Source organism: Hyla sarda, chromosome 4, assembly GCF_029499605.1.
Source record: "Hyla sarda isolate aHylSar1 chromosome 4, aHylSar1.hap1, whole genome shotgun sequence".
Taxonomy (NCBI): Eukaryota; Metazoa; Chordata; class Amphibia; order Anura; family Hylidae; genus Hyla; species Hyla sarda.
In genome coordinates, this window is record NC_079192.1 from 338477514 (window position 1) to 338505304 (window position 27791).

General features: G+C 39.9%; 1 protein-coding gene across 4 annotated transcripts in view; it reads right to left on the reverse strand.

Moving 5' to 3' along the window:
* Positions 1-872: 872 nt before the first annotated feature.
* LOC130267163 (rho GTPase-activating protein 7-like) overlaps positions 873-27791 on the reverse strand; it is a 336912-nt gene continuing 309993 nt past the window's right edge. For all 4 annotated transcript variants that reach the window (XM_056516495.1, XM_056516497.1, XM_056516496.1 and 1 more), the window contains exons 2-14: positions 21758-21829; positions 20473-20554; positions 17371-17434; positions 15807-17155; positions 15005-15148; positions 11987-12146; positions 10471-10669; positions 10148-10367; positions 7466-7580; positions 7048-7269; positions 6185-6405; positions 3471-3644; positions 873-2989 (exon numbers count right to left, since the gene is read on the reverse strand). In XM_056516495.1, coding sequence (XP_056372470.1) covers positions 2887-2989; positions 3471-3644; positions 6185-6405; positions 7048-7269; positions 7466-7580; positions 10148-10367; positions 10471-10669; positions 11987-12146; positions 15005-15148; positions 15807-17155; positions 17371-17434; positions 20473-20554; positions 21758-21829 — 3125 coding nt within the window. In that variant the 3' untranslated portion in view covers positions 873-2886. The remainder of the gene's footprint in view (positions 2990-3470; positions 3645-6184; positions 6406-7047; positions 7270-7465; positions 7581-10147; positions 10368-10470; positions 10670-11986; positions 12147-15004; positions 15149-15806; positions 17156-17370; positions 17435-20472; positions 20555-21757; positions 21830-27791) is intronic.

Sequence of the window (27791 nt, forward strand, 5' to 3'; positions counted from 1 at the left end):
TACTTGTGATATACATCTGGCCAACGACCATGCCAACATTTGCCACAGCATACACCAGTGTTTCCCAACCAGGGTGCCTCCAGATGTTGCTAAACTACAACTCCCACCATGTTGGCATGCTGAGAGTTGTAGTTTTGCAACACCTGGAGGCACCCTGGTTGGGAAACACTGGCATACACGCACTAGATTCAATAATTTCTAATCGTGGAACTCGAAAACAGACATCCATGCTTTGGGGTCTCCTTCCCAGCAACCACCATAAAAAATGAAATAAATTGAAATGCACAGATTACACTCACAAATGTACCGTAGTCACTTTTTTGGTCCATTGAAATCAATGGATCCATATACATCTGCATAATGGGCGTTTGGTTTTCCAACACATACCACAAGCATTATCACAGGTGAATAGTCTAATGCTTTGTGTTATGAATGAGCGTTTTTTTTTTTATCTGTACACTAATTAAATTAAATATTTTAAAAGGAAAACTGTCACCCGTTCACCCGCACTATAACCTGATACACCGGGTTATAGTGCGGGTGAACAGGAGACCAATACAGGGTCTCGGACTGCTATACCTACCTGCAGTCTGGAACCCCGATCCTCCAAAGGTCCCCTTCTTTCAGCACTGACTGGCGCTCTGGAGGCAGGCCCGCCTGCTGGATTTAAAAATTCCTAAGCACTGGTCATGTAAGCGCTCATGCCTACTGAGCACTCGCGTGACCAACGCTTATGAATATTTAAATCCAGCCAACGGGCCTGCCTCCAGAGCGCCAGTCAGTGCTGAAAGAGGGGGACCTTTGGAGGATCGGGGTTCCGGACTGCAGGTAGGTATAGCAGTCCGAGACCCTGCATCGGTCTCCTGTTCACCAGCACTATAACCCTGTGTATCGGGTTATAGTGCGGGTGAACGGGAGGCAATTTTCCTTTAATGCAGAGGAATGCAACAAAGACTGAAGCATACATAATAAACTAGTCATCTTACAGTGGCCATTGAATGTTGGGGGGGATGAAGTCAGTCAACCTTCTGGACAGATGAATTTTTTAGGGTGTAAATATAGCCTGAGCTTCAACTCTAACTAAGGGATTGTTCCCCAAAAACAGCACCCCATGGGCTGTGGCCAGTATGATAGTTCACACCCACATTTACCCAAAAATGCATGAGCTATTGGGTAGATATTTAAAAAAAAAAAAAAAAAAAAAAGTCTCTCTCTCATCCTTGATAACTCCTAAATGTACTTTCTGCAACTTTCCTTAGTCACCAACATGAATACATTCATTATGAAAGCCCACAATCCACTGGCCCTTTGCACTAGTACTGGTATTCATTTTCTTCAGTCACATACATTCCGTTCTCTACACTTAGGCCTTTAAAAAATAAAAATAATAGTTTTTTTTAAATAACTAAATTATTAACAAAATTGGTACAGTAAGAAAATTTATTGGGAGTGACATCTGGAGTGCACTGGCAGTGTTAAAATACTAAAAACGATAAAATATCCAAGATACCGTAGATGGCTGTGTGAAATTGAGCACAGAAAAATGCCTACATAGCAGCATATATTGATTCTAAGGGGACGCCCTCTGTAATAATACAGTTAGAAAAAAAAAAAAAGATTTTGAAAGTAATCAAAATGTAATTTTACCTCCTTTTACCCTGATAAGAGAAAAGTATACAAACTGTGTTGCTGCAAAATATATATATACACACACACAGTTAATTTAGTCATATATTAACAGTTCTCTAATTATCATGTAAAAGGCTAGGGCAGTTACCCAGTGCACTTACCCCTATAAACCACTGAAGTTGGTTGGAAGCAACTTAGAGTATTTCCCTGGACTGAAGCTAAAGCTCTGTTAGGCTGGGTTCACATCACGTTTTTGCCCATACGGGGGAACAGCAGGGAAGAGCTAAAAACTTTCGCTCCCGTATCCTGCTCTATGCTGTCCCGTATGTAATTTATGTGGTTAACTATGGTTTTAGGTACGGTAGAAAACTGCATACGGGGAAAAATGAGCCGACCGGTTCACTCTGGTCTGCTCATTGAAATGATTTACATACGGGACCGCATACAGCAGGATACGGGAGCACAAGTTTTTAGCTCTCCCCTGCTGTTTGCGTTCCTATATGGTTAAAAACGTGATGTGACGTGAAGTTTTTTGTAGAAATTTTCCTTTCAGCCATAAGGTCAAGAACACTTGAGTAGGAGATACCCCACCTTCACTTCCATAACCCTCTAATAACTGGGATGTACTAACAGTCGTCTTAGTGTATGTTCACATGCTGCAGATCTAGTGTAGATTTCCAACTGATTTTAAGTTGGTTTTGGTGCAGAACACTACACATTTTCTGCAACTTATCTGCAGCGTGTGAACACTCTTCAGACAGTCTTTATATTGTATAAACAGGGGTGGATTCCCAGTGTCACTATAGGATTTCCTATTACCAAGCAGCCAGGCATCCCAAGTTCCTAAATTAAAAAAAACCCTATATACAAATCTGTGCAATACAGTGTGTGCTCTCTCATCCTATACATTACACTTAAAATGGGGCTGAGGAGCAGTCAATTTTTAGAATTAAAATATAAATAAATGTTATTTGTATAGTGATATTTACAATGCTCACACTAGATCTCTTCATAAAAAAAATTTCTTCTTACATAAATAAATGATTCAATTGATTCAAGTACCATTGACTACATGTTAAAATCTGCCAAAAGAATAACTATATGTAAAAATGATTTGTATATTTAAAAAAAATAAATAAAAAAAAAAAGTGAAGGCTGCTCTGCCCATCATCGTCATTTACTGAGAACTTGGCATTCGTCCACGTCTTCTCCTCCAGAAAGTGCATGGTCCAACACCACTGTAAGCACAATGGCTGCTCACTTCATTGTCCTCTTCTTGTTGAAGGAGTCTTTTATTCTTTGTATTTCAGCAGCACACATATGACCAAATACCCTATTGTACCATTCACTAGTTCGCCCCCTGCAAAAACATAAAATGCCATTGTAGTAAGTGTGCAGCAATGCATACTACCATGGAACAAGCAAAAAGTAACATCACATTTTTACAGTGAGTTCAACTTTAAAGGGAAACTTTGGCATTTAAAAGGAACTGCATTGGTCAACCAATCACTAGCCACTGCTGTATCCAGTCTTGGCCAACGATTCACCGTGAGTAGGTCTTGCTCAGAGCCCTTGTGTCAAAACCAGACTGAAGACAAGAGCAGTAGAGAAAAGGGGAACTAGGGTAGAAAAGTAGAGATATGGCCCCAGCAATCTATTTTTTTTAATGTTAGAATACTCCTTGATATATGGCTCTTTGAAATGAAAAAGGGCACCATAAAAAAGTTTTAAGACGCCATCAGTAGTGGCTTTAACATATGGGGACAATAAAGCGCCAAAAAAAACGTCAAGCTACACAGACCTTTCTTGCAGACAATTTCAGCTCAACAAGAAGCACTCACCTTGTATCTATCCTACAGGCCTGAGTAACTTTACTCTTCTGATTTCCAAGGTTTTCTATGAGGTGTTGACACAAAATCACATGCCCCAAGATCCCGGTGACTGGAACATCTTCACATTCAACTGAAGTCGCTGCCAAAATGCAGGTGCCGCTTTGTGGATCAGTTCTCCATGTCCTGAAAAATACAGTTTGAGACTTGTTATAGTGCAGCCTACACCACATAGAATAAGGGACTGGAACAGTTTACTTGGTTTAATATTTACGTTGTACAAAAAGGAGTCCTTTTATATATGCAGTACATGTCTATTGGATCCGTGGGGGCTATAGAAGGTAGAACTTAATCCAATGTATGAACCTATCTAAAAAGATGTCTTAGGTGGCGATGTGATCACAATGTACAAATATATGAATGGACAGTAAAGGAAATCTTTCTAGTGATCTTTTCATACCTAGGCCGGTAACCATAACAAGGGAGAAGGTTTCACCCTCCTCACAAATGAGGATTCTTTACTGTAAGAGCAGTGAGACTATGGAACTATCTGCCACGTGATGTTATGATATGTACTTTAAAGAAAAAGAAAAAAAAAGGACAGACAAAATGCGCAGCTATGTGCCACTACTCCAACAACAAGTAGATCAAAGCAATGAATATGGTTATGCAAACCTTTTGATGTTGTACTGAGAACACATCTGTTAGAGCATCTCGCCCAACTCAGTAGGCAGGTAGCCGGGGTGCAGCCAGGAGCTATCCCGTTGGGAGGAAACCTCGGGTTGGTTAGGCAATGTTAGGAATGATCCCACAGAAGTAGGTTAGAAGATGAGCTCCTTCAGGCACTTCACCCATAGTCATAAGGACCTTATGACTACGTGTGAAGCGCCTGAAGGAGCTCATCTTCTAACCTACTTCTTTGGGATCATTCCTAATGTGATGTTGTGACTCAATAGCGGGTGAGATGGAAAGTACCAGATGCGAAATCGGCACATGTGCTGATATTTTTAAATGTCAGTCTGCAATGTATTTCTATTATAGTATCAAGGGAAGAATTTGATTTCTCTAGAATACCCTTTAAGGAATGTATGCACCAAGCTATTTGAGGCAGATTTCACACAGTTTTAAAATCTGAATCGATCTAAAATCTGATAATTTATTTTACACACATCTGTGTTGAGAAGGGTTAACAAGGGTTCTTCCTCATCAATCCCTCCAGTAAATTTTACTTATCTGTTTAGTGTGAACATAACCTTATAAGTAGGATTGATCGGGAGTCATTCAGGTATGAACGGTTTGATGACAGTAAAATGAACTGAAGTAATGCAGACAAATAAGAGTAGCTACCTAGCAATGCATAATATTAAACACAAGTATCATAGGAAGGGTTCTGGTTCCGCATCCTGACATACAAGCCCATGTGATCAACCCCCCTAAAGGACTGCAATGCTTGATAGCTGGTCTGAAAAAATATCACTGCACGCATAGGGTAAGAAGGGCTAGATAAAGATGTAAAACACCTAGTGCAGGCTGGCTTCACTGGGTTGTGTTAGAAGAACTCATTATGAGGAGGATCAATTAATGAAGATGCTGCCCGTGTTTATGTTCTCGATCCTGGGTGCCATCTAGGGAGAGGAGACTGAACAGCAGATATTTTAATCTGGAGATAACATCCAGAGCAATGAACTGAATGGGGGGGGGGGGGGGGGGGGGGGGATGGGATTAGTCAACATCAGTGTATGGTAGAGCTTTTTTTACGCCTTTCTTCTGCGTGTATTTGTCATTTACCTGCGCAAAATTTACTAAACTTGCGCACGGGTCTCTGTGAATCATGTGCAGTAATAGAATCCAGCCCATCTCAGCTCTTGAAAAAAAGAGTATAAGGCAGACTTGTACGTGTGCTCGGAGCTGGTGTATATTTGCGCAAGAAAATGACACTTTCGTCCTTTTTTTTGCGCAAAAAAAAAAAAAAAAAAATTCATGTCTACAGGAAAAACGGCTCTACGGTACACCTGAAGGGTGACTTCTTTAGAAAAAGTTCCACCAAAAAAGACGCACAAAAAGAACGCAGTAAATATCCTTGCGCGAGATTTTGCACAAGAAAATACACCTAAAATGACTATATAGATTGATGAATCCCCCCCAATGTATTTACAAGAAATTGTTCTTACAATCCTTTACGTGAAATCTATAGAATAGCGATAAAAGTCTCTATGCAAGTAATCCGTTTTAGAGTACATATGACAGAGGGATAGACGTTCACAATTCTGAATATCCGTAAGAAGAGTCTTCCGATTCAGCTAACTATACAATTTATCTCTTGGTAAAGAGCTCTCCAGGCTCCGCCATTACAAAGCTTCATGGACTGCAGCACATGGGCAGCAATTCTTACAATCCTTTTTTTACTGGTAGTTTAGCATGAACTTTTTTATTCTGTTTGTGCTGTAAGTAATAAACGATGCACTGGCTACCTGGTGAGCACATGATGTGCTTGTGTTAATACAGAGTAGCTGACCAGAAGAACCAGAGCTACAGTCTGAACCAATGATGAATCTCAGACTATTCAAAGACTCCAAGTAAGAACTGTCACTAAAGTCACAGATTACAGCTCTGTCCATATGGAGTGGAGCTAAAAAGCTGCAAGAACTGATGTCTGTACTCAGTTATTACTGATTTACTTTATATAATTTCCAAATCCATATAATGCCAAGGTATAAAATACTCACCTTAAAACCACATATTCTTTGTGTGCCAATGAAGACATATTCTCTTGAGAATAGTGGTAGATTTCAGTATCTTCATCTAAGGTCTCTATGATCTTGGATTGCTGGAGATTTGGGTCCCACGTGTGTTGCTCCCTCAGTATATGCTGTAAGATCATGTGTGGTGTTGCTTCAAGTTCAATAGAAGCTTTCCATAGACGAATTGGATAGTCGTCATTTTCTACCTGTGAAAACATAAAAGCATAATGGTTTTCTAGCTGGTGGTCACTATACCCAATGGTCATTTTCCTTCTCTGAAGCAAGACATGAAATCGAAGGTAAAGTTTTCTGTTTCACTGCACTGCAACTAAATGTAAATAATAAAGTTTCTTAGCAAACAGAAAGTAAAAGTCTGGCAGCGCTAATACCGATAGCAGAGACAGTCCATCCATACATACATGTGGCATATAGCAGATATGCCTGTGTATGTAGAACGACGGAGCTACAGAGGTGCTCTTATACAGAAGCAGAGTGTCTTGGCAATAGCAAATATTGTAGAAAATGGATGGATAATGCACCCACCTAGAGCTCTGTAGAAAATTTCAAGCTTTATTTGGCATATGGAAAGGCCAGAAACACAGATACACAGGGAGCTGGCCAGACGAAGCACCGTAGTGCGCGAAACATGTTGCTGCCCCTGTGAACGCCCCAAGCCTCACCAGTTACATCACCAGCTCCCTGTGTATTTGTTTTTTTGGACTTTCCATATGCTGAATAAAGCTTGAAATCTTTGTAAATAATAAAAGTACAATAAAAATAAATAAAATAAAAAGTGCAGTAAGTAATGGACATGCTAGTAAATAATGGAAAGGAGACAACATACAGACCTTTTTGTAAGCCAGTTCAACATGTTCAAATCCTGCACACGGTACCCAACTTCGATACTTGTCCTTGGCATCTCGTAGAAGATTCTGCATGGCATTTTCCAGGGATATTAGGGTATTACAGTGTGCTGCCAGGGAGGTTGTAGAGGCGTTCATGGTAACTTCTGGAGTATTAGACAGTGGCTTACAAATAGTAGGACAGAGGTCACGGCAATAGTCTGGCACCTATATAGGAACAGACAAAATTAAGTACTGTAGTTCCAGGAACTATACATATTTTACCGAGAATCCACTATCTCCCAACACTTGAATTCTGTATCTAAAAGCAAAATTGCTAAAGCTTTCACCCATCTATTTAGCTCACCAGTAGTCATTTCAACACAAGTTTTGCCTCCTGAGTCACTGGTGGCCAATATTATACCTGGAATAGTCTGCTGCACTCAGCTATCATGTGGGCCAGGCCTTGAGTTGCTGCCAAATTCTCACTCAGGTCTTTCTGGTCTGGTTTTCCAAGGCTATACTTTCTCTGACTTGACCTAAAGTGAAAGTAAAAACAAGCAGGTATTTTATTACTCAAAATGTTATTAACAAGGCATTGTAGACTAAGGATATCAGATTGTGCTTAGTGTTAGAATTCAGGTTAACTGTACCTACCCATCAATGGAAATCTATCTATAATCCATAAAAAGGGGATATCCAGTTGAAGGGTTATAATAGTTTATTTATAAAGATGCCAAGGTGCTGTCTCTGGTAAAGCTGCTCCCTTCTGCCTGGTATTGGGGCCGACATCGAGACTGTCAACCCCCCCCCCCCCCCCCATCCCCACCCCTAGTGATGGCTGAGAAGCAATATGATGTATTGGGCAGTCTGGACTTCTTTAGGAAAAAACCTTCCACTGGATAAACCCTTGAAAAGGGGTATCCTGGAGGAAAAAGTTATATTTTGAAATCAGCTTGTGCCACAAAGATACAGATCAATGCCACAATTCACCCAAACTACATGACCTCCTTATCAGTAGAAGGCTTATATTTTTAAGAGGTAATTAAGAAAATTGTACAACTTTCTGGCACTGGTTAATTTGAAAAAAAAAAAATATAATCTGGAATTTTTACCCAGATAACTTCAAGCTACTTTCAATAGCCGATGGCTGAACATCCTCCTTATACATGAGAACAATAAAGGAGTGGATGTTGAAACAAAATGTCTGATCCTTTTTTTTACCCTAACACTCATCGAAGGGAGAGTCTCACATCTATAAACAGTCATCCAGTCCCACTGAAGTGTACAACAACATTAAGTGGTTATCTTGAAGAACTATTGAAGTTGGGGGTAACAGTTGCACGTGGGCCACAATCCCTTGCATAAGAATACTGCAGTTACCAATAGTATGTCACACTTTTAGAAGGTCCTGGTATAGATTTGGCATTAGGACACTCCTCGTATGTAATATATGACTGCAGATGCATATTCATGAAACGGTTTCTAGAGCCATTAGGATTCTGACATTAGGCAGCTTCACGTTACCATACAAGTAAAAGTCCTACATGACATCATTACAACATTTCCTGCCCAATTATCTACAGAGCAGCTCCACTGAATGACACCGCACAAAGACATGGCTGATAAGACATTAATCCTTGGAGCCAGGCCATTCAGATTATACATCTTTGAAGTCTCAATCAAAGTAAAACATTAACATCTATACTTCTGGCAATCTTGTTCAAAGTAGGCCTTTTTGGCGGGTGGGAAGACTTTATTAAAACAAAAACAATGAAGCACTCATGCTGGATGCAAAAGGAAACTGTTAGGGTGCAGGATTAGATGGAAAAATAAAGAAGATGCTAATCCTTTTAGAAGGACTTCCGATCTACACGGCTATCAGCTGTCACACATACTAAATGAGTCTTCCAAACAACAATAAAATTGAAAAAAAATATATAAATAAATAAAATATATAGCCACATAAAGACATTTGTGATTTGCTTTTTAGTTCACATGACCATGCTGCCAATACACCACTTAGATAAAGGACACTGAGGGCGTTCTGTAAGGCATCTGGGCTGCCTGAGAACTTTGTATTCTGTTACATGACTTCATTTTTAATAGAATCCAGCTAGGCTGAGGTAATATACATCCCACACCATTAAAACGTTGACCGCTCAATTATATTAAAAGCAGTTAACATGACTTTCAGCCAATAATCTACACACTTTCTCCTTTAACCCATTACTGGCTGCACCCTGCTAAACTTTTAAGAGGTTTTCTTGTTGATGTCTGAACTCACCCTTAGCCTAAGCAGCATATAGGATGAACAGTGTTGTTGGTACATCACAACAAACTTGTTGCAGAATTTGCAGTTCCATTCATGTGGATGCTGATATTTTACATAATTTAGAAAGTGGCCGACATTTCTGCAACAAGTCTTCCATGTGTGAACATAAACAGACCATCTGGCAGTGTTCAGATGAAGCCTCAATCGTATGGACAGATATAAGGTGTAATCAATCTCTTCGTGGTGTTAAGCATATGAAACACAAAATCTAACTTTAAATACAAAAAGGAAAAGTGCTGAACTCCCCAATAGAAGCTTTTTACTGTATTTCTTTACTGAGAAATACTCACATCATCGGGACACATGATTGAGACGACAGGGCAAACTACTGTAAGGAAAGTTCCTACTGGCACTCCATTATAAGTATTTCTCAAAGAACTAATAAACTTATACGAGTATGGCATTCCTTCCTTTTTGTCTTCCACATGCCAACACCCTTTAAAGGGGTTACCCAGGGAGCAGAAAAGGTCCTACCAGCTTTGCTACCCTGCACTCTAATTCTGCTCACTGATTGTTTCGGGAATTACAGTGTATACTGCTCCAAGATGGGAGGAGGCGGGTGCTTGTCCCAATCATACAATATTGTTGAATGATGTCGCTACAACATCATGCAGTTATTGGACATCACGTGTGGACAAACACCAATCCCTCCCGTCTTGGTAGTACAGAGTCCATACCTACCATATACTGTTCCTTTTCTGCTACCCAACTCCATTAAAGCCATGGGCATGAGAGGAGACAGGAAACTAAAAAGCACAGGGCACTACTCACCTAGTTGATGATGAAGAGCTCTCTCGTCGTAAAGAGTTTAAATGAAACAAACTGGGTGCGAGGCACACGGCAATGTTTGTTTGGGTCATTTGGTTTTCACTAGCACAAGCCACCACATCTCTTAGGAAGTAGAGAAGCATTTTAAGGGCCTCACGATTTTCATCTGGCAGCAAAAGTATGGCAGCCTGAGCAGCGTAAAACTGCTGATCCTTTGGCACATCTGTACAAGAAATCACAAGTATGTCAAAATGTGTGACAATACTGCCCATTATAAGTACCAGGGTGTAACAACCCAGTATGTCTAGATTAAACCACAATCTTACACTGATAGATGTGCAGGAAGGATTCACATAATTTGCTTGTGAATATTGGTTCAGGTAGATCTCGGAAATATTGCTTAACCATGTCCGCCACATCAAAAGCAGATTGACCTTCATAATTCACAAAGCTGGGGTCCAGTTCATTCATTTCTCTAAGGGCTTGGATTCTAGACTTCACACCGGATTTTCGGAAAAGACCAACCTTGAATAATAAATAAACTTGTTTATATGAATTTTTATATTATATAGATTCAGCGTCTGATAAGAGGGATGTCAGGCATTCATACACACACAACGTTAACGCTCTATGAAAGCTCCATTTCCATAGCTATACATCTTTCCTACTATCATACAAGCACTCAGAACATGCTACAACATATGGCCAAGTATAGGCATGTGTTTAGGTCTACTCAAATAGTTCTAAGAACATAAGCTCAGCTCACCTCCTAGATTAAAATTGTAAGTAAAAAGAGAAATATATATAATTAATATATACACACACATACATATACATATATATACACATATATATATATATATATATATATATATATATATATATACACATATACATACACACACACACATACATATATATAAACAAAGGAGGAAGCTTTTGACTTCATATCCCGTCCTCATATATTGTTGTCATATTCCGACCTACTATTCCCGACCCGTAATGTGTACCAAGTATTGAAGTATCGCCAGTCGTACGGAAGTTATGTGAGAACATACATTTTCCATTGATTTGCATCGGACTGTAAACAAAAACCCTGACCCTCACAAATGGGGGTGGTTAAGGGTTAAATTACCTATCCTATATTTTAAGTGGACATATAAGTAACATGTGAACAAGTATTATCAAAATATCTCCAGCCGTTTGGAAGTGATGGAGTAACATATATTTCCCATTGACTTGTATGGGACTTTAAACATAAACCCCGACCCTGGCAAATGGGGGTGAGTAAGGGTTAAATCACCTATCCTATGTTTGTTGTTGACATATAAGTAACATGTGTGCCAAGTTTCATGTTAATATCTTTAGCCGTTTGGACGTGATGCTGGGACATACACACGCACATACACACACACACATTGAGTTATATATATTACACATACATACATATACACATACTCATTAAATAGATTAGGGTTCCCTGATAACACAACCTTTTTACAGTTTCGAGATATGACAATTTAGGGAACCAGATGGGCGTGGACTTTGTTTTAATAATCATAGTAAATGTCAGGCGATTGGCGAGTATGCAGTCGGGGGTTGTGGATGTTTTACACAGGAGGAGGGAAGCTTTATTTATTTTTACAAAGGCCTCTGAAAAAATATAAGACACAATCTGATTGGTTGCTATGGGCAACTGGTAAATCTTTCTGCACAGATTTTGATAAATCTCCCAATAAGCTCACGCCCATCGGACCAATTCCCTGAATTGTAAACCCTTATATCTCTATAACTAAAAAGGTGTGTGGTTAGGGCCCTCTTTTCTGAGGGTTTGTTACATACCTGATCAAGAAAGTGGATTCGCAAATAATCCATGGCTAGAAGGACACTCTTAGGTATAGGATAACTTGTCCTCTGAACATTCAGGAGAAGTGGAACCCCAAACACGTTCTTATCCTTGTAGTCGGGAGCTCTGATTTTACGGATAAATTTTGGAACAGTCCTGTAAAAAGAATGCTGTGAATAAACACTTTCCTGTTCTTTGATCTTCTGTCTGTATTATATTTTAGATCAATGACTAGCATTATGCATAATGTGTCTGTCCACTTTGAAGGAGACTTATTCTTTTCAAACGTATGGCTTTTATGCCAAATTTTTTTTAACTTACTTTTGCTTACATGCGACCTATTTATCAAATAGTCACACAACCTTTATAAATAAAAATCGCACATAAGCAAAACCCAGGAAAACACGCTAACAAAAGCATTTTTTTAAAGCAGAAAAGTTTTCCCTTATGTTAATATCCGAAGTTCTTTATCTACCATTTATTACTAGTAGCATTGCTAGAGAGTGACCGGGGGGGGGGGGGGGGGGGTGGTAGGGAGAGGGGCGTTGTACCGCATCGGGTGACACCCTGACTGGCCTGCCTGGCACTAAATAGCTGCACTCCAACTATCCTGCAACAACCCATCCACCCTCCTCAGAAATAAAAAATATTAAGAACATACTATGCCGCATTTTGTTATGTCTTCCGGTTGGGCAAAAAAGTATTTATTTAGTCAGCCACCAATTGTACAATTTCTCCCACTTAAAAAGATGAGAGGCCTGTAACATCATAGGTATACCTCAATGATGACAGACATAATGAGAATTTAAAAAAAAATCCATAAAATCTCATTGTCTGATTTTTAAAGAATTTATTTTCAAATTATGGTTGAAAATAAGTATTTGGTCACCTACAAACAAGCAAGATTTCTTGCTCTCACCGATCTTTAACAACTTCTTTAAGAGTCTTCCCTGACCTGTATTAATGGTACCGGTTTGAACTTGTTATCAGTATAAAAGACCACAACCTCAAACAGTCACACTCCAACTCCACTATGGCCAGGACCAAAGAGCTGTCGAAGGACACCAGAAACAAAATTGTAGACCTGCCCGCATCGGGCTGGGAAGACTGAATCTGCAATAGGCAAGCAGCTTTGTGTGAAGAAATCAACTGTGGGAGCAATTACAGTAACCCCCCGACCTATGATAAAATCGACATACGATGGCCTCTCAGAGGCCATCGTATGTCGATGTCAGCATCGACATACGATGCTTTTATATGTCGGGGCCATCGCATTAACTGCTATCCGACAGCGCAAAATGCTTAAGCTGCTGTCGGATAGCAGTGTAATGTGCCCCAGCAGGTTCACTTACCTATCCCCGCTGCTCCGGGTCCACTTCGCGATCCTCCGGTGTCTTGCGCATCTTCTCCAGGGTCCGGGCCTTGCTTTCCGGCGTCGTTATTACGTCACTACGCACGCCGCGCCGGCGCAGCAGCGTAATAACGTCACCGGAAAGCAAGGCCCGGACCCTGCAGAAGATGCGCAAGACACCGGAGGATCGCGAAGAAGACACCGGAGCAGCGGGACAGCATCGGGAGCCCCTGGAACAGCAGCGGGAGCGGTGAGGACCTGGTCCGGAGCGACGGGGACAGGCGAGTACAGATGCCTATACTTTACATTGCACGGATCCCTCAACATACGATGGATTCGACAAACGATGGGTCGTTTGGAACGGATTACCATCGTATGTTGAGGGACCACTGTATTAGAAAATGGAAGACATACAAGACCACTGATAATCTCCCTCGATCTAGGGCTCCGTGCAAGATCTCACCCCGTGGTGTCAAAATGATCACAAGAATGGTAAGCAAAAATCCCAGAACAACACGGAGGGACCTAGTGAATGGCCTGCAGAGAGCTTAGACCAAAGTAACAAAGGCTACCATCAGTAACACACTGGGGACTCAAATCATGCAGTGCCAAATGTGTCCCCCTGCTTAAGCCAGTACATGTCTGGTCCCATCTGAAGTTGGCTAGAGAGCATTTGGATGATCCAAAAGAGTATTAGTAAAAACTCAACTCATCGTGTTTTGAGTAGAAAGCATACTGAGTTGCATCCAATAAACACCATACCAACTGTGAAGCATGGGGGTGGAAACCTCATGCTTTGGGGCTGTTTTTCTGCTAAGGGACCAGGACAACTAATCCATGTAAAGGAAAGATTGAATGGGGCCATGTATCATGAGATTTTGAGTGAAAACCTCCTTCCATCAGCAAAAGGCATTGAAGATGAAACGTGGCTGGGTCTTTCAGTATGAAAATTATCCCATAAACACCACCCGGGCAATGAAGGAGCAAGAAGCATTTCAAGGTCCTGGAGTGCCTAGCCAGTCTCCAGATCTCAACCCCATTAAAAACCTTTGGAGGAAGTTGAAAGTTCAAGTTGCTCAGCGACAGCCCCAAAACATCACTGCTCTAGAGGAGATCTGCATGGAGGAATGGACCAAAATACCAGCAAGTGTGTGAAAACCTTGTGAAGACATACAGAAAACGTTTGACCTCTGTCATTGCCAACAAAGGGTATATAACAAAGTATTGAGATGAACTTTTGTTATTGACCAAATATTTATTTTCCATGATAATTAGCAAATAAATTCTTTAAAAATCAGACAATGTGATTTTATGGATTTTTTTTGCTCATTATATCTCTCATAGTTGAGGTATACCTATGATGAAAATTACACACCTTTCATTTTTTTAAGTGGGAGAACTCGCACAATTGGTGGCTGACAATACTTTTTTGCCCCACAGTATTAATATGACTGCCAATAACCTATTTCACTAGGTCTCAGAAGAAAAAAAAAAAATTGTATACTACCAACCCGCAATCATACTGTACATCAGTACAAGGAGTTAACTAGTGGTATAGGGCCAAAGTAATGTCAAAATTTAAATAAACAAGAAAATACAAAAAAGTGATTTGCCCACTTTGTTCTCCATGTACGAGCAGATTCTGTCATTTGATAATCCTTACCAATTCCATCCCTGTTTGCTGGAAGGGGAGTATTTATCCATCAATGCTGTGAGTTTTAACAAAGATAGTTTCTGGATCCGGTTTAGGTGGGCTGCAGACTGCCTGTCAACTTGCAAGGAGAGATCTTCAGGCTCTGGACTTTGTCTGCAAGGTCAAAAAATACAAAGATCCTTTGAAGCTCTGTTGCATAGGGGCATAGCTTTACATGCATTAGTCTATAGACGCTTCAATCATCCAGCAGATTACAGGGTTGTCTTTACAGTAAAATAATATAGATATATTGGTTATTAAAGGCCAAAAAGTAGCCTGGTTTCACCCATGTTAAAAGATATTTAGACAACAAAGAATGATGACAAAGAAGATACTTAAGGCAGTCATATGAGATAATATGGATGGTTTTTTCATCTGTATTATGTCTGGCACTCCTGGCCAGACCGGGCATCTAATCACCTAAACCAGTGTTTCCCAGCCAGAGTGCCTTCAGCTGTTGCCAAACCAACTCTCAATATGCCTGACTGTGGGGCATGCTGGGAGTTGTAGCTTAGCAACAGCTAGAGGCACCCTGGTTGGGAAACACTGACCTTAATGGAAACTATCATAGGGACCAATGATGCTTTTAGTTCAGATTAGATCCACAGCACGCTAGGACTGGTGGACATAAGGAAGCAAAAAAACAAAAAACACAACAACTTTATTTTACTTATTCAAGACAAATGTGTAAGATTTAAGAAACAGTAAAGAACGGGTTAGGTCATTATAAGGGTTTATTTACTCTGAATGCTTGCAGACTCTGATAACTAACCTGCTACAGTCTGACAGTGACGACTCAATTTCTGAAACCGTTATGTATGGCAGAACTGGAGAGTCGCTATCTGTGTAAGGTTTACCACATTCAGGATTTGTAGGATCTAATGTTGAGTCATGTAAGTGTTCATTCACTCCAAGGTAAATGGTTTTCGGAGATGATGGACAAGGTGAAGTGGAGTCATTGGCAAAGTCAGAGTCCCCGTCATCAGAGAACTTTTCAGACCACGAACTGACCATTTTTCGAAGTCCATTAACATGTTCCATGACATTGTCTAGTTCTGAAAAGACATCATCATCACTAGGTGATCCAATTCTAGGAATATGGAAGGGGTGATTTGGCACATTATCATAAACGCTCAATCGATTATCTACAAGTGACAATGGGCTTGGGGGTGCTTCCGTATCCTTGGAGCTACTAGATCTCATTCTGTTCCGATTACAGCCATGAAAACTTCCAGTTCTCCAGTTTACAGAGGTGTTATCTACAGGTGATAAAATGCCATCGGTAAGTGCTTTAGGAAATGTCCCAGGTTTGTGGTTAGGTGGGATCTGAAACACCTGGTTTTCATGCAAATGTCTTTCATTTTTAAAGTTCTGTTCAGAAATATCATTCCAAATGGACAATTTGGTGGGGTCAAAGTTTTCCGCATACATTCCACCCCTCTTTATATGGCTTCGGACCCTAATAACAGGGCTTGGGGTACTCACAGTGCTGCTATTTTCAGATGGACTACTACTGCTGCAGGTTCGCGAAGAACTAGAAAGTGTGGCTTTACTTTGGGTATCTGCTAGATCTGAAATGTTCACACAGTTGAGGTTGCGCAGTTTCTCATCACCAAAACCATCAAGCAGAACTGGAGCACTGATAATAGGTTTATCCTTCAGCTGGGGACTTCTCTTAACAGAAGAGTTCCTTAGACGAAGCTTTTCCATTTTCCTAAGAAGACTACCTTTCTTGCTAGGTGGTTTATCAGTCATCTTTTCCTCACCTATTACATTTAGCATTTCACTTGGAGAAGGGGAAACGCTAAGTGTAGAATCTGGTGAAACAAGTTTGACTGAGGAGCACCTTGAAGAGCTTCTACTAGTTTCCAGTTCTTCATATGTTTTGGGGAAGCAGTCACTTTCGCCACTGCTGGAGCTATGTAGTGAAGATGCATCATTTCTTTCCCCTAGATCCGAAGAATCCACATTTTCACTCTTGACCACTGGTGGAGCAAGGCTTGTAGCTTCATCATGCGCAGAGGAATCATAATCTTCCAGACGTGACCAGCGTCTGCTTTGACGCTGATACGACCATTTGTTGCTGATTGCACATGGTTCATCTTCTTCCGAGTCATCACTCTTTAGAAGAAAATATAGAATAAGATTTTTGTCAGTTTTTAAAACTATTAAAGACACTAAAGTTTTTTGTACGTTTAATTAGCAGTTTAATCTAATTGTAAGTCACACCAATATATTATATTAACTATTTAAAAAAAAAAACACTTAAATTATCCCTACTATAATGCTATAAGAGATCGAATCAGACAAGGGAAAGCATTCATAATTACACACACTTTTTTGCGATGACGACTTATTTCCACTTTCATCGATGCACACTTGTTCAAGGTTTTTAGCCGTCTAAAAAAATAATAATAATAATAATTAGTACAATTATCTTTTCTCTCCTAGTAGCAGAGGCAGAAAATGCTACTAAAACAGAAAATGTTTATAGAATATCTTTATCCTGAATTCTACATGAGTCAACTAAATCTGGTTGGTTTGGGCACTGTCAATTACTGCATCATGGACAATGGCAAGAATATAGTAGCACTCAAAACAACTAAAATAAAAGTTGGCATACAGATTAAATAGAAGAAAAAGTATTATACATAGTTTATAATGTTGAAAAAAAAAACACAAGTGTCCATCAAGTCCAACCTCAAACACTACTGTGTTGATCCAGAGGAAGGCAAAAGAAAACCCAATAAGGCTGATGCCAATTGGCCCAAAACAAAAAGGAAAAATTATAACCCAACTCCGATATGGCCATCAGAATAAATCCCTGGATCAACATTCTATTACCATAAATCTAGTATCCATGACCTGTAATATATTTTCTAGAAAAACATCCAGACCCCCTTTAACTTCTTCATTGAGTCAAGATATCACAACATCATGTGGCAGAGAGTACCGTAGTCTCACTGCTCTTACAGTAAATAATCCGTCTGTGATATCATGGTCACTAGCCTAGGTATAAAGATATCCCTAGAAAGATCTCTGTACTGTCCATTCATATATGTGTACCTTGTGATCAAATCATCCCCCATATTTTTTCCCCCCTTAAACTAAATAATCCCAACCTTGATAACCTGTCTTGGTCCTGTAATCCTACCATACCAGTAAATATCTTTGTCACCCTTCTCTGTACCCTCTTCAGTTCAGCCATGTCCACCTTATATACAGGTGCCCAAAATTGGTCACAATACTCAATATGTGGCCTATCGATAAAAAGGCACAACTATGCTTTTGTCATGAGCCTCTATCCCTCTCGATACATCGCATGACTTAATTAGCTTTGATAGTAGCTGCCTGGCACTGATCACTAAAGTTGAGCTTACTGTCCACCATTACCCCCAAGTATGAAATTGAAGGTGAAACTTAAAACGGACCTGTGGATTCTCCTGACTGATCTATTTTAGTAAACCATTATATTCCCCATATAATAATTCTGGAGCATTCGGGAAAGTCATGTGTTGCCCCTCAAAAATACACATAGAATGAAGAGCAGTGGAAAGATCTACAAACATTGCTATTGAATTCACATTAGAAAAGGATCAAGCAAAGATCAAATTTGTCCAAATAAAATAGATATGTATTTTTTTTTAAATGGGCACTGTCCGATGCAAACACTTTTTATATAAAATCATGGATAAAGTCCAGTAAGTGAGAGTGGGCTAGCACTCCTCTGTCTGATAGGACAGGAGAGAGCACAGAGGAGTCCCAGCCCACCCTCACTTACTGGACTTTGTCCATGCCTGTGCTTCAGCTTGGACAAAGCCATGATTTTATAAGCCATAAGATTTCTATAAAAAGGAAATAACATTTTCTTATGAAGTATAATATAATATAAAGGTTAATGTTTTGCCAAGATGTACAAAATTATAAAAAGTTTTTGTATCTGACAGTGCCCATGTAAGATCTTCCAACAGTTGTGTGTGTGTTTGGGTGGTTCCCGGTTTAAATCAGGGAAGACTGACCGACATGTTAGAATTTAGTATATTTTATCCAAGCAAAAACATAATTTTTCAATATAATCATTGAAAATAATATCTTCTGTATGTGGGCATTACTGTTATCATATGGGATCACAAAGGTTTCATTTCCTCTCAGAACCATCTAACAGGTCCAGTTACAAAATGGCAGGCACAATAGTAGGAGCCGCTCTGCAGCCCATGTAAAAGTGGGTCCAGGCAGAACAGGGATATTGGGAAGAATGTGATGGAAATACCCAACACACTATTCATTACTCAGTACAAAAAACCTGAATGCCTCAAGAATCACTGGTATAGATGGATCTGGATGTACTTGTAGATTATATACAACAGAACAGCATGCAATGTCAAGCTGCTGCTATTAGGGCCAAAACGATATTGTCATGTATCAAAAAAGAGGCATGGACGCGCAGAACAGGGACATATTACTACCACTTTATAAAAACATTGGTGCAGCCTTATCTGGAATATGGTGTTCAGTTTAAGGCATCGGTCATAAAAGGGATGTCATAGAGCTGGAAAGGGTATAGAGACATGCAAATGAACTAATGAGGGGCATGGAACATCTTAACTGTGAGGAAAGATTAAAACAATTACATTTGGTTAGTCTTGAGAAGATAAATGGCCCATAGAAAAAAATATAGGGAAAAACGGTTCCAGGTAAAAAAAAACTTAAAATATAAGGGGGCCATCACTCTGTCTGGAGAAAAAAAAAATGAACTATGGAAAAAAATGAACTTATCCCTTATCTACAGGATAGGGATAAGAAGCTGATGGCAGGGTGTCCGACCGATAGGGCCCCCTACGATTTCCAGAACGGGACCCAGTGCTCCGTGAGAAGCGTGTGCTGCAGACAGCACACGCTCCATTAATTTCTATGGGCGTGCCGAAAAGACTCGCGAACAGCTCTCATCGGCACTCCCATAGAGATAAATGGAGCGCATGCCATCTACTGGTAGACGACACGCGCTCCTCAGTGAGACAGCTGGCGTCCCATCCCAGAGATGGCTACTTATTCCCTATTCACAGGATAGGGGATAAGTTAACTTACGCTCAAGTACTAACTTAAGTCTCCCGGGGGCAAAATCCTTTTTCACAAGAACTGTGAATTTATAGAACAGTCTACCTGAGGAGCTGGTCACAGCAGGAACGGTTTAGGGCTTCTAAAGAGGCTTAGATACATTCTTAGAACAAAATTACATTAGTGCATATGCAGAAATCTAGACTCACATCCTCACCTCTTCATCTACCCATACCCCCTTCCCTTTACCTTCTTGGTTAAACTTGATAGACCCATGTCTTTTACTCAACCATACTTTATGTAACTATTTAACTATGTAAAACACCTATGTATAAAATGATATCTGTATTTTTTTATTTATTATTTTATGCATTAAGTATTACCTGAACAGTGACTCCATAGCATCTCTGTCAAGGAATTCATGATCGTTCCTTACTGTTTCTATATCAATTGGGAACTGCAAATCTAAAATAACAGGAAAAAACAACACTGTGATTATATTAAAAGCACAAACTAGAGGGGCTGTTCAGTAATACATTTCTATACGGCTGGGGGGGGGGGGGGGGGTTGGGGGAGTGTTAAAAGTATAAAAGTAAGGAAGGCATACTCCCCTACCACGGTCACCAGCAGATGCTGTTCCAACAGCTCCCGATCCCTGCTCACCCCACCTTCTTCCTTGTCCTGTGAGGTGTTGCCTCAGGAACTACCCACACATCCAATCACTGGCAGAATAAGGCTAGGTTCAGACTACGGAATTTCTGCCTGAAATTACTCTTTGAAATTGCAGGCGGAAATTCCGCTTGCTAAAATGTATAGTGTAGTGAATGGTTTTCCGTTCACAAATTCACACTTCGGAATTTGTGAAGCGGAATTTGTGAACGGAAAATCCGCTTGGAAATTTCCCCCTGAAGAAAGGCGTTGCTCTTTCTTCAGACAGAAATCCACGCGGAACACATTGCAGTCTATTGGAGACTGCAGTGTCCGCATGGTCCTAGCGCCGACTGATTCAGTCAGCGCTGGCCGCACTCGGAATCTCCATGCGGAAATTTTCTGCCCGGAGATTCCGTAGTCTGAACCTAGCCTAACACTGCAGCAAGCGATTGCCTGAGTGTGCAGGTCCTGCCAGCACAAGAGGTCACTGTAAAAAGGAAGAGGTGGGAACCAGAAGCCATCACAGCAGCAGCCGGGGATCGGCAGTGTGAAAGTTTTTTCCATGCTGTCCCAGCCATATAGAAATTGTATTTTTATTCCTGGACAGCCACATTAACACTAAAGAGTTACATACTTTTATGAGTTTCATGACAATATTGCTAATTTGAGAAGAACCTGGTTAAGGAGGATGTGGTCCAGAGCCACATTAGGAGATGTGCATTGTGGGATGACTGCAGATAGCTGCAGTATGATACCCCACAATGCTACAGACCCCTGCAGCCAAGCCAACATGATACCCGCACTACTAATACAGTACCAAATACATTATGTTAAAGAGGAAATCTTATTTTATCATGGTTAATAAATATTAGTAAATATAAATATAAGTTAGTAAATATCAGCTTTTATTATCTATGTCATTAGGGAGTAGAAAAGCTGTATGTACAAAGGAAATTATTAAACTATAGGATATAAAAAATAAAAAAAAGCGAGTAACTTTATCATCTAAATTATTACCTTCGAACAACTGTGCATATTGTGGGAATCCTGCAGCTCGGAGCCAGTCACAGGCTTCCTTGGCTTCAATTTCTAATATGAGAGAAAAACACACAGTATAAATAAATATAAAATATATATATATATATATCCCTATTTGTTGAATTAATCCCACACTACCAATGAATCCACTGTAAAGGCGGGAACAGTATCATAGGTTTTCCTACTTGTAGTTTACTAGAAAAGACTAGCAAGAGAAATAGGGTTTGTTACAAGCAGTTTTTTAATCCAAAAGCATGAGAAGTCTCAGTCTGGGTTTTTCTTTAGAAAAGGGTTTTTGAACCAAAGCCAGAAGTGGGTCCAGCAGGAAAAAGAAGTATCTTCCTTTATATTTCTTCCTTTGTAATCCACTTCAGGTTTAGGCTTAAAGGGGTATTCCAGGAATCAACAAAACAGGCCTTTTTTCTTTCAAAGACCTCTCCCTGTCTGTCTTCAGGTTGGGTGTGGTTCTGCAGCTCAGTTCCATTGAAGTGAATGGAGCCAGGTTGTAATACCACACCCAATGTGGAGAAAAGGAGGGCACTGTCTTTGAAAGAAAAAAGGCTTTTTTTCATTCCTGGAATACCCCGTTAACTGCAGTGGTAGTTTTCCAAAAAGCTACTCTGTGTGTGACAAAAGCCTAAGAGAGTTATGTCAAGATTAGAAGTTACTCCCTGTCCATGGAAAGTAGATACCTAACAAAGCGGCGATAGTCTGACCTCTGGGACCACCATAGATCACAAGAACAGAAGTAAAAGGTTCCCCAAGTAAATGGAGCGACAGAGTGTATACTCTTCCAGCACTCCATTTAGTCTCCATGAAAGTTCAGAACATTGGTAAGTACGGAACTCTAAGTTCGAAAAATAGGTGGTTTACTAAGCAGGAGTGCTGATGCTCCATTCAACCCAAGACAATGGACTTCCATTCTCATGATTGGTGGAGGTCCCATCGATCAGATCAGCTAGTTATTTTCTATCCTTTGCATTGGGAATAACCCGTTAAGAAGCATCCTCTATTTGCAATCCATTCCTGGTTTTGGCTTCAGAAACTGCATAAAATAACCTGAACCTAGGAACACACTCTAAAAAAGTATACATCTATACATTTTCTATAAATAAGTGATCATTTTACCAAGCTACATTACTCCATCAACTTGTGAAATTACTGTATAAAGGAAAGGTGTAAAAAAAACAGATGTGGTTATAACTGCAACATCCCATTGACGTTCTCAGGAATTCCTTCCTGGCCAAGCATCGCGTCACTCATGTACTTGCTTTCTGGCCAACAGGCAACAGATGTTGAGAATTAAGAGCTCATTTTGTGGCAATTAATAAAACTCTAGAGCCAATGCTTTTACATTCCCACAGGAGCGGGGTCAGAGGCAAACCTTCCCCAGTTACAGAACACTCACCAGATGCCTGAAAAATGTAAACATGTTTAGTAAGTCTCGGAGGCATAGCACACCACTAAAATCCAACGGGTGCTACACAAATTTCAAGATGTTTCACATTGGCCATCTGTTGCACAGGGGCCCGAAAGAGGGGATAAAAGGAAGACATACAGACTGAAATAAATGAGCGCTTAGCTTTCTGGCAATGGGAAACTCCTGCAGATGTCAGCTGTGAAAGTGGATTTGAAGAAAGGAAGACAACTATTTTTATTTATATTTAACACCTGATCTTCTCCATTTCCGCCATCATGCTGTTTAATGTAACTGTGATTTCAGCCGTTTTTGTGCCCTTTAAGCTGTTTTTTGTATTATTAAAACTTTTTTTTTGTCTCCATCAAATGCCATTTTGCATTCTGCAAGCCAGAAATGCCCCCGAAATGCTTTAAAAACATTTTTTTTTTTTAGTAATAAATTATAAATAATAATGATAATAATGAAATGCCAATCAATTTTACAGCTGTAAAATTTTACTGAATATGAATTACCAAACTTTGTTCCATGGGGCCCAACAGAATTTAAAAACATTAACACCCAAAATACTGTATCTGAATGGAGTCTTAGCTATAATATCTTTCCATACACTTAACTTACTAAATTAGTTCCATTCTGTCATCTAGCAAGGTAAATTGCCCCATAAGCACTAAACATAAAATACAATGAAGCACATCAGATGTATATTTCAGAAGAATGATGGACCAAGAGCAGTTCCTTCATTTGTCTATACATTTTAATGGGCACTTTCAGTGCAGATGTTTTAGTAGCCTTTGAATCTGTGCCTCACTGTCTGAGCTCTACAGGCAGTTCTTTCCACGTCATGGACTGGTTTTGGTCTCATATGCATAGTCAGCAGTGAGCCCTTATAGACAGGGAAGTGTCCTAAAGGGGTACTCCGCTGGAAAATTATTATTATTATTTATTTTTTTAAATCAACTTATGACAGAAAGTTAAAACAGATTTGTAAATTACTTCTATTTAAAAATCTTGAAGTTCTTTTCTTTATGAATTTCCTTTCAGTCTGACCACAGTGCTCTGCTGACACCTCTGTCCATGTGAGGAACTGTCCGGAGCAGGAGGTTTGCTATGGAGATTAGCTCCTACTCTTGACAGTTCCTAAAATAGACAGAGGTGTCAGCACAGAGCACTATGGTCAGACAGAAAGAAAAATTAAAAACAAAGAGAACTTCTTGTGGAGCATACAGCAGCTAATAAGTACTTGAAGGATTAAGATTGTCAAATAGAAGTAATTTACAAATCTGTTTAACTTTCTGGAGCCAGTTGATTTAAAAAAATTAATAATAATCAGATTATGTCCAATGAACAGAATTTACCACAGATGACTCCAAATAAGGTGTAGAAACATTTCACAGATGATTAAGTGAAATGGGAGGAGCCAGAGCTAAATTTCACATGTCATTGCAAAGGGTCTAAATACTCCTATCTATGCACAATTTGCATGGAAGTTTAGGCCTCTTTCACACTATGAAATAGTTCCGTTTAGGAACTTAGTCACCAGTTCTGTCACTATATCGGCGAAACCCGGCCGTTACAAAACCCCTGACGGCCGTGACTAAATCGCATTGCAGCCTATGGGGTTTTGTAACTGACCGTTTGCACCCGTATATGCCCGTAATTCATTACGGATGTGATACAGTGATGGGACATCGTGGCGGAAAAATTACTGCATGCAGTAAATATAAATAGGTATCAGACATACATCAAGTTCCTGCACTTAGTAAAAAAACAAAACAAAAAAAAAAAAACTTTTTGCTGTACAATGCAGTCTGTCCTCACATTGCAGATTCAAAAGATGCATAAGATATCTGTATCAATGTATGGAAATAGTGATGTAAATAAATACAAAAAACACAAACACACACACACACACACACACACACACACAAAACACACACACCCAAGTCATCTCCAGACACTGCGCAATAATCTTTGACTTGAAAGTGATGCAATTTTAGTTCTAAAAACAAGATTACACTAAATGCAAGAAGTAACTTGGAAGGGAAAAGGTCCTGATGCAAAGTGTGAAATATTGACACATTTAATCCACTTTTATGGTGTAGAAAAGTCAAATTATGACACATGTATGCAGCATAATCAGCAATTCTTCCTGCCTACTGTCACTTTAACAGTTAGAGGTCTCTAAAATAACCAAAGTGGTGAATGGATTTAGATGAATGAACATAGATTAAAATTTTTGCCATCATATAAAACTGAGGATAAACAGTCTTGTGTCCACGAAATAGGATTTTTACTTTCCGTCTTTTTCCTTCAGATTTTTCTAAATATCCACTTAAGACTATGTTCACATGTCAGTATGTCAGCAGAAAAATCCGCATGGATTTGTGTAAACAGTGGAATTCCACGCTGTGAACATTACCATCAGTGTGAATGGGTCTTCCACGAGACGCGTTCACACTGAGGAACACTGAAATTGTTCAGCGCAAATAAAGAACATGTTCTTTCTTTGCGCAGGATTTTGCGAGCACTGCAATGGGGACGGCGCCAACAGTGGTCCTAAGGCTATGTTCACACGGGGGCCCCTAACAGTGGAGCCCTGGAAGAACATGCCGGCACTAGGTTCGCCCGGAAATATGCAGTCTCATTCGCTAACACCAGAATTTGAATTTCCACTTCAGATGTTTTGGGCTCGAAAATTCTGCTATGAGAACAGTGCAGCAGAATCCCATTGAAATCAATTAAGACTCTGCAGCTGCCAAATCTCCATGCAGAATAGCGCACATAAATTCCATCGTGTGAACAAACCTTAAATGGGCACTGTCAGAAACAAAAACTTTTGATAGGTTTTGCAATTGCTTTCATTAGAAAATTCTCAGTATTTCATACTGAAAAAGCCAAACAACTGCCCCCCCCCTGCCTGCTTGGACACATACTAGTCCTGCTGTGTCCATGCGTCATCACCTATGTCATGGACATACTTCCTTGATTGACAGCTGTCCTTCCACTGTCAGCTTGTGTCCCGCTACTGTCAGTGAGGACAAGCTGGGAGTTGTAATTTTGCTCATGCTAGGTGAGATGTGAGCAGACAGCATACTGAAGAAGGGGGGCGGAGACCTGCACAGTGAGGCCACGCCCCCTCCCTTTGAGAGGAATTCAGACTAGTGAGCTAAATTAATAGTGTAATTAAAAAAAAAAAAAATAATAAATAAAGGTGCTAGACATGTACATGGTCAGGTTTAGGTACTGAGTGATATATAAAAAAATAAATAAAAAAAAAAAAAATTGTTTGATCTGACTGATATGCTTTAAGTCTCCTGATCAGTGTGGTCCATGCAGAGACCCTGACAGATGAAACCTTTTTTGTTTTTTGTGGGCCAGTTGAAACATATCTTGCGAAACGGCACCGTAGCCCCAAACGAGCATCCCCCTGTGTATCATCCACCCGTGTCCTGCACTGTTTGTACCCTTCATGGCAAAATAAAGAAGCATTGAAGTAAACGTATTTGGTGAGTTGCCCTGGCTCTTTTTTCTACATATTTGAAGATAGCAATAAATTGTCTCTGGTCACATGGAATGCTGGGAAAGGTCAGAGACAACAGTGAAGTAAAAAGACTTGCACTTCAGCACTTCTGGGTGTGGGTCCTGTGCATGAAAATGGGATTATGTGGTGCACAATATAATCCGGCATGTGATGAAGATGATGGCGATAATAAAGAGAATACAGAAAAGTGATCTCTATAGATGGAAAAGGGTAGGCCTTTTATGAGGCTCAGTGGCCAGATATTCTTAATAAATGTAGAATATAAAAAAAAACGAATATTTGAGGAAAACTCAGACACGTGCAGAGGTAAGGGAAAACTGGCTTTGCAATGTAGGCACCATTTGTCAGGCCAACAAGCTGTTTGTCACTGAGCACAGCTTTACGTAATGTTGGAGATTAATCCGGGAGTGATGTGCTACTAAACATCTGAGCACAGTATGACGACAACTCAGCATCCAGCACTTACACATACTTGTGTAAATATTACACGCAGAACAACTATGCGATTTCTTTTACAGCTCACCAGTCTTTAGTGAACAATGAGCAGATCAGTCCTTCTGTTTTGTCTTTAGAACATAGGATGTATTTCCTTGAGATTACTAGTCAGATTGTTGGGTGGGGGCAAGAAGCCTTTCCTTAAACTAAATACAAGATCATTTGAAAAGCTGGCATGAACTCAAGTGTCTAGTCCTACGTGCAGCCTTTGCCATACTTCTCATACATCTGTCAAGACTGAATAAGGGGTTACTGGCATTAACACTTTACTTCAGAGAAGAATGTACAACAAAGAACAGTTTGCTATATAGAACAGTTAATTCACAGAACGTTTGCTAAACCATAGGTGGACGGAGCCTTGAGATTATATATTTATATATATATATATCTCACACACAAACATACATACACTGATGTGCATAGCATAAATGCCGCGTGTCACCTTATCTGCAGAAATGTTACACCGGACAAAAATGCAGTGGTTAGTAGCTACCAAAAGTGGTCAAAGGCAACTGGCAAATTACGGCCACCCAAGACTCAATGATGGACAGTGAAGG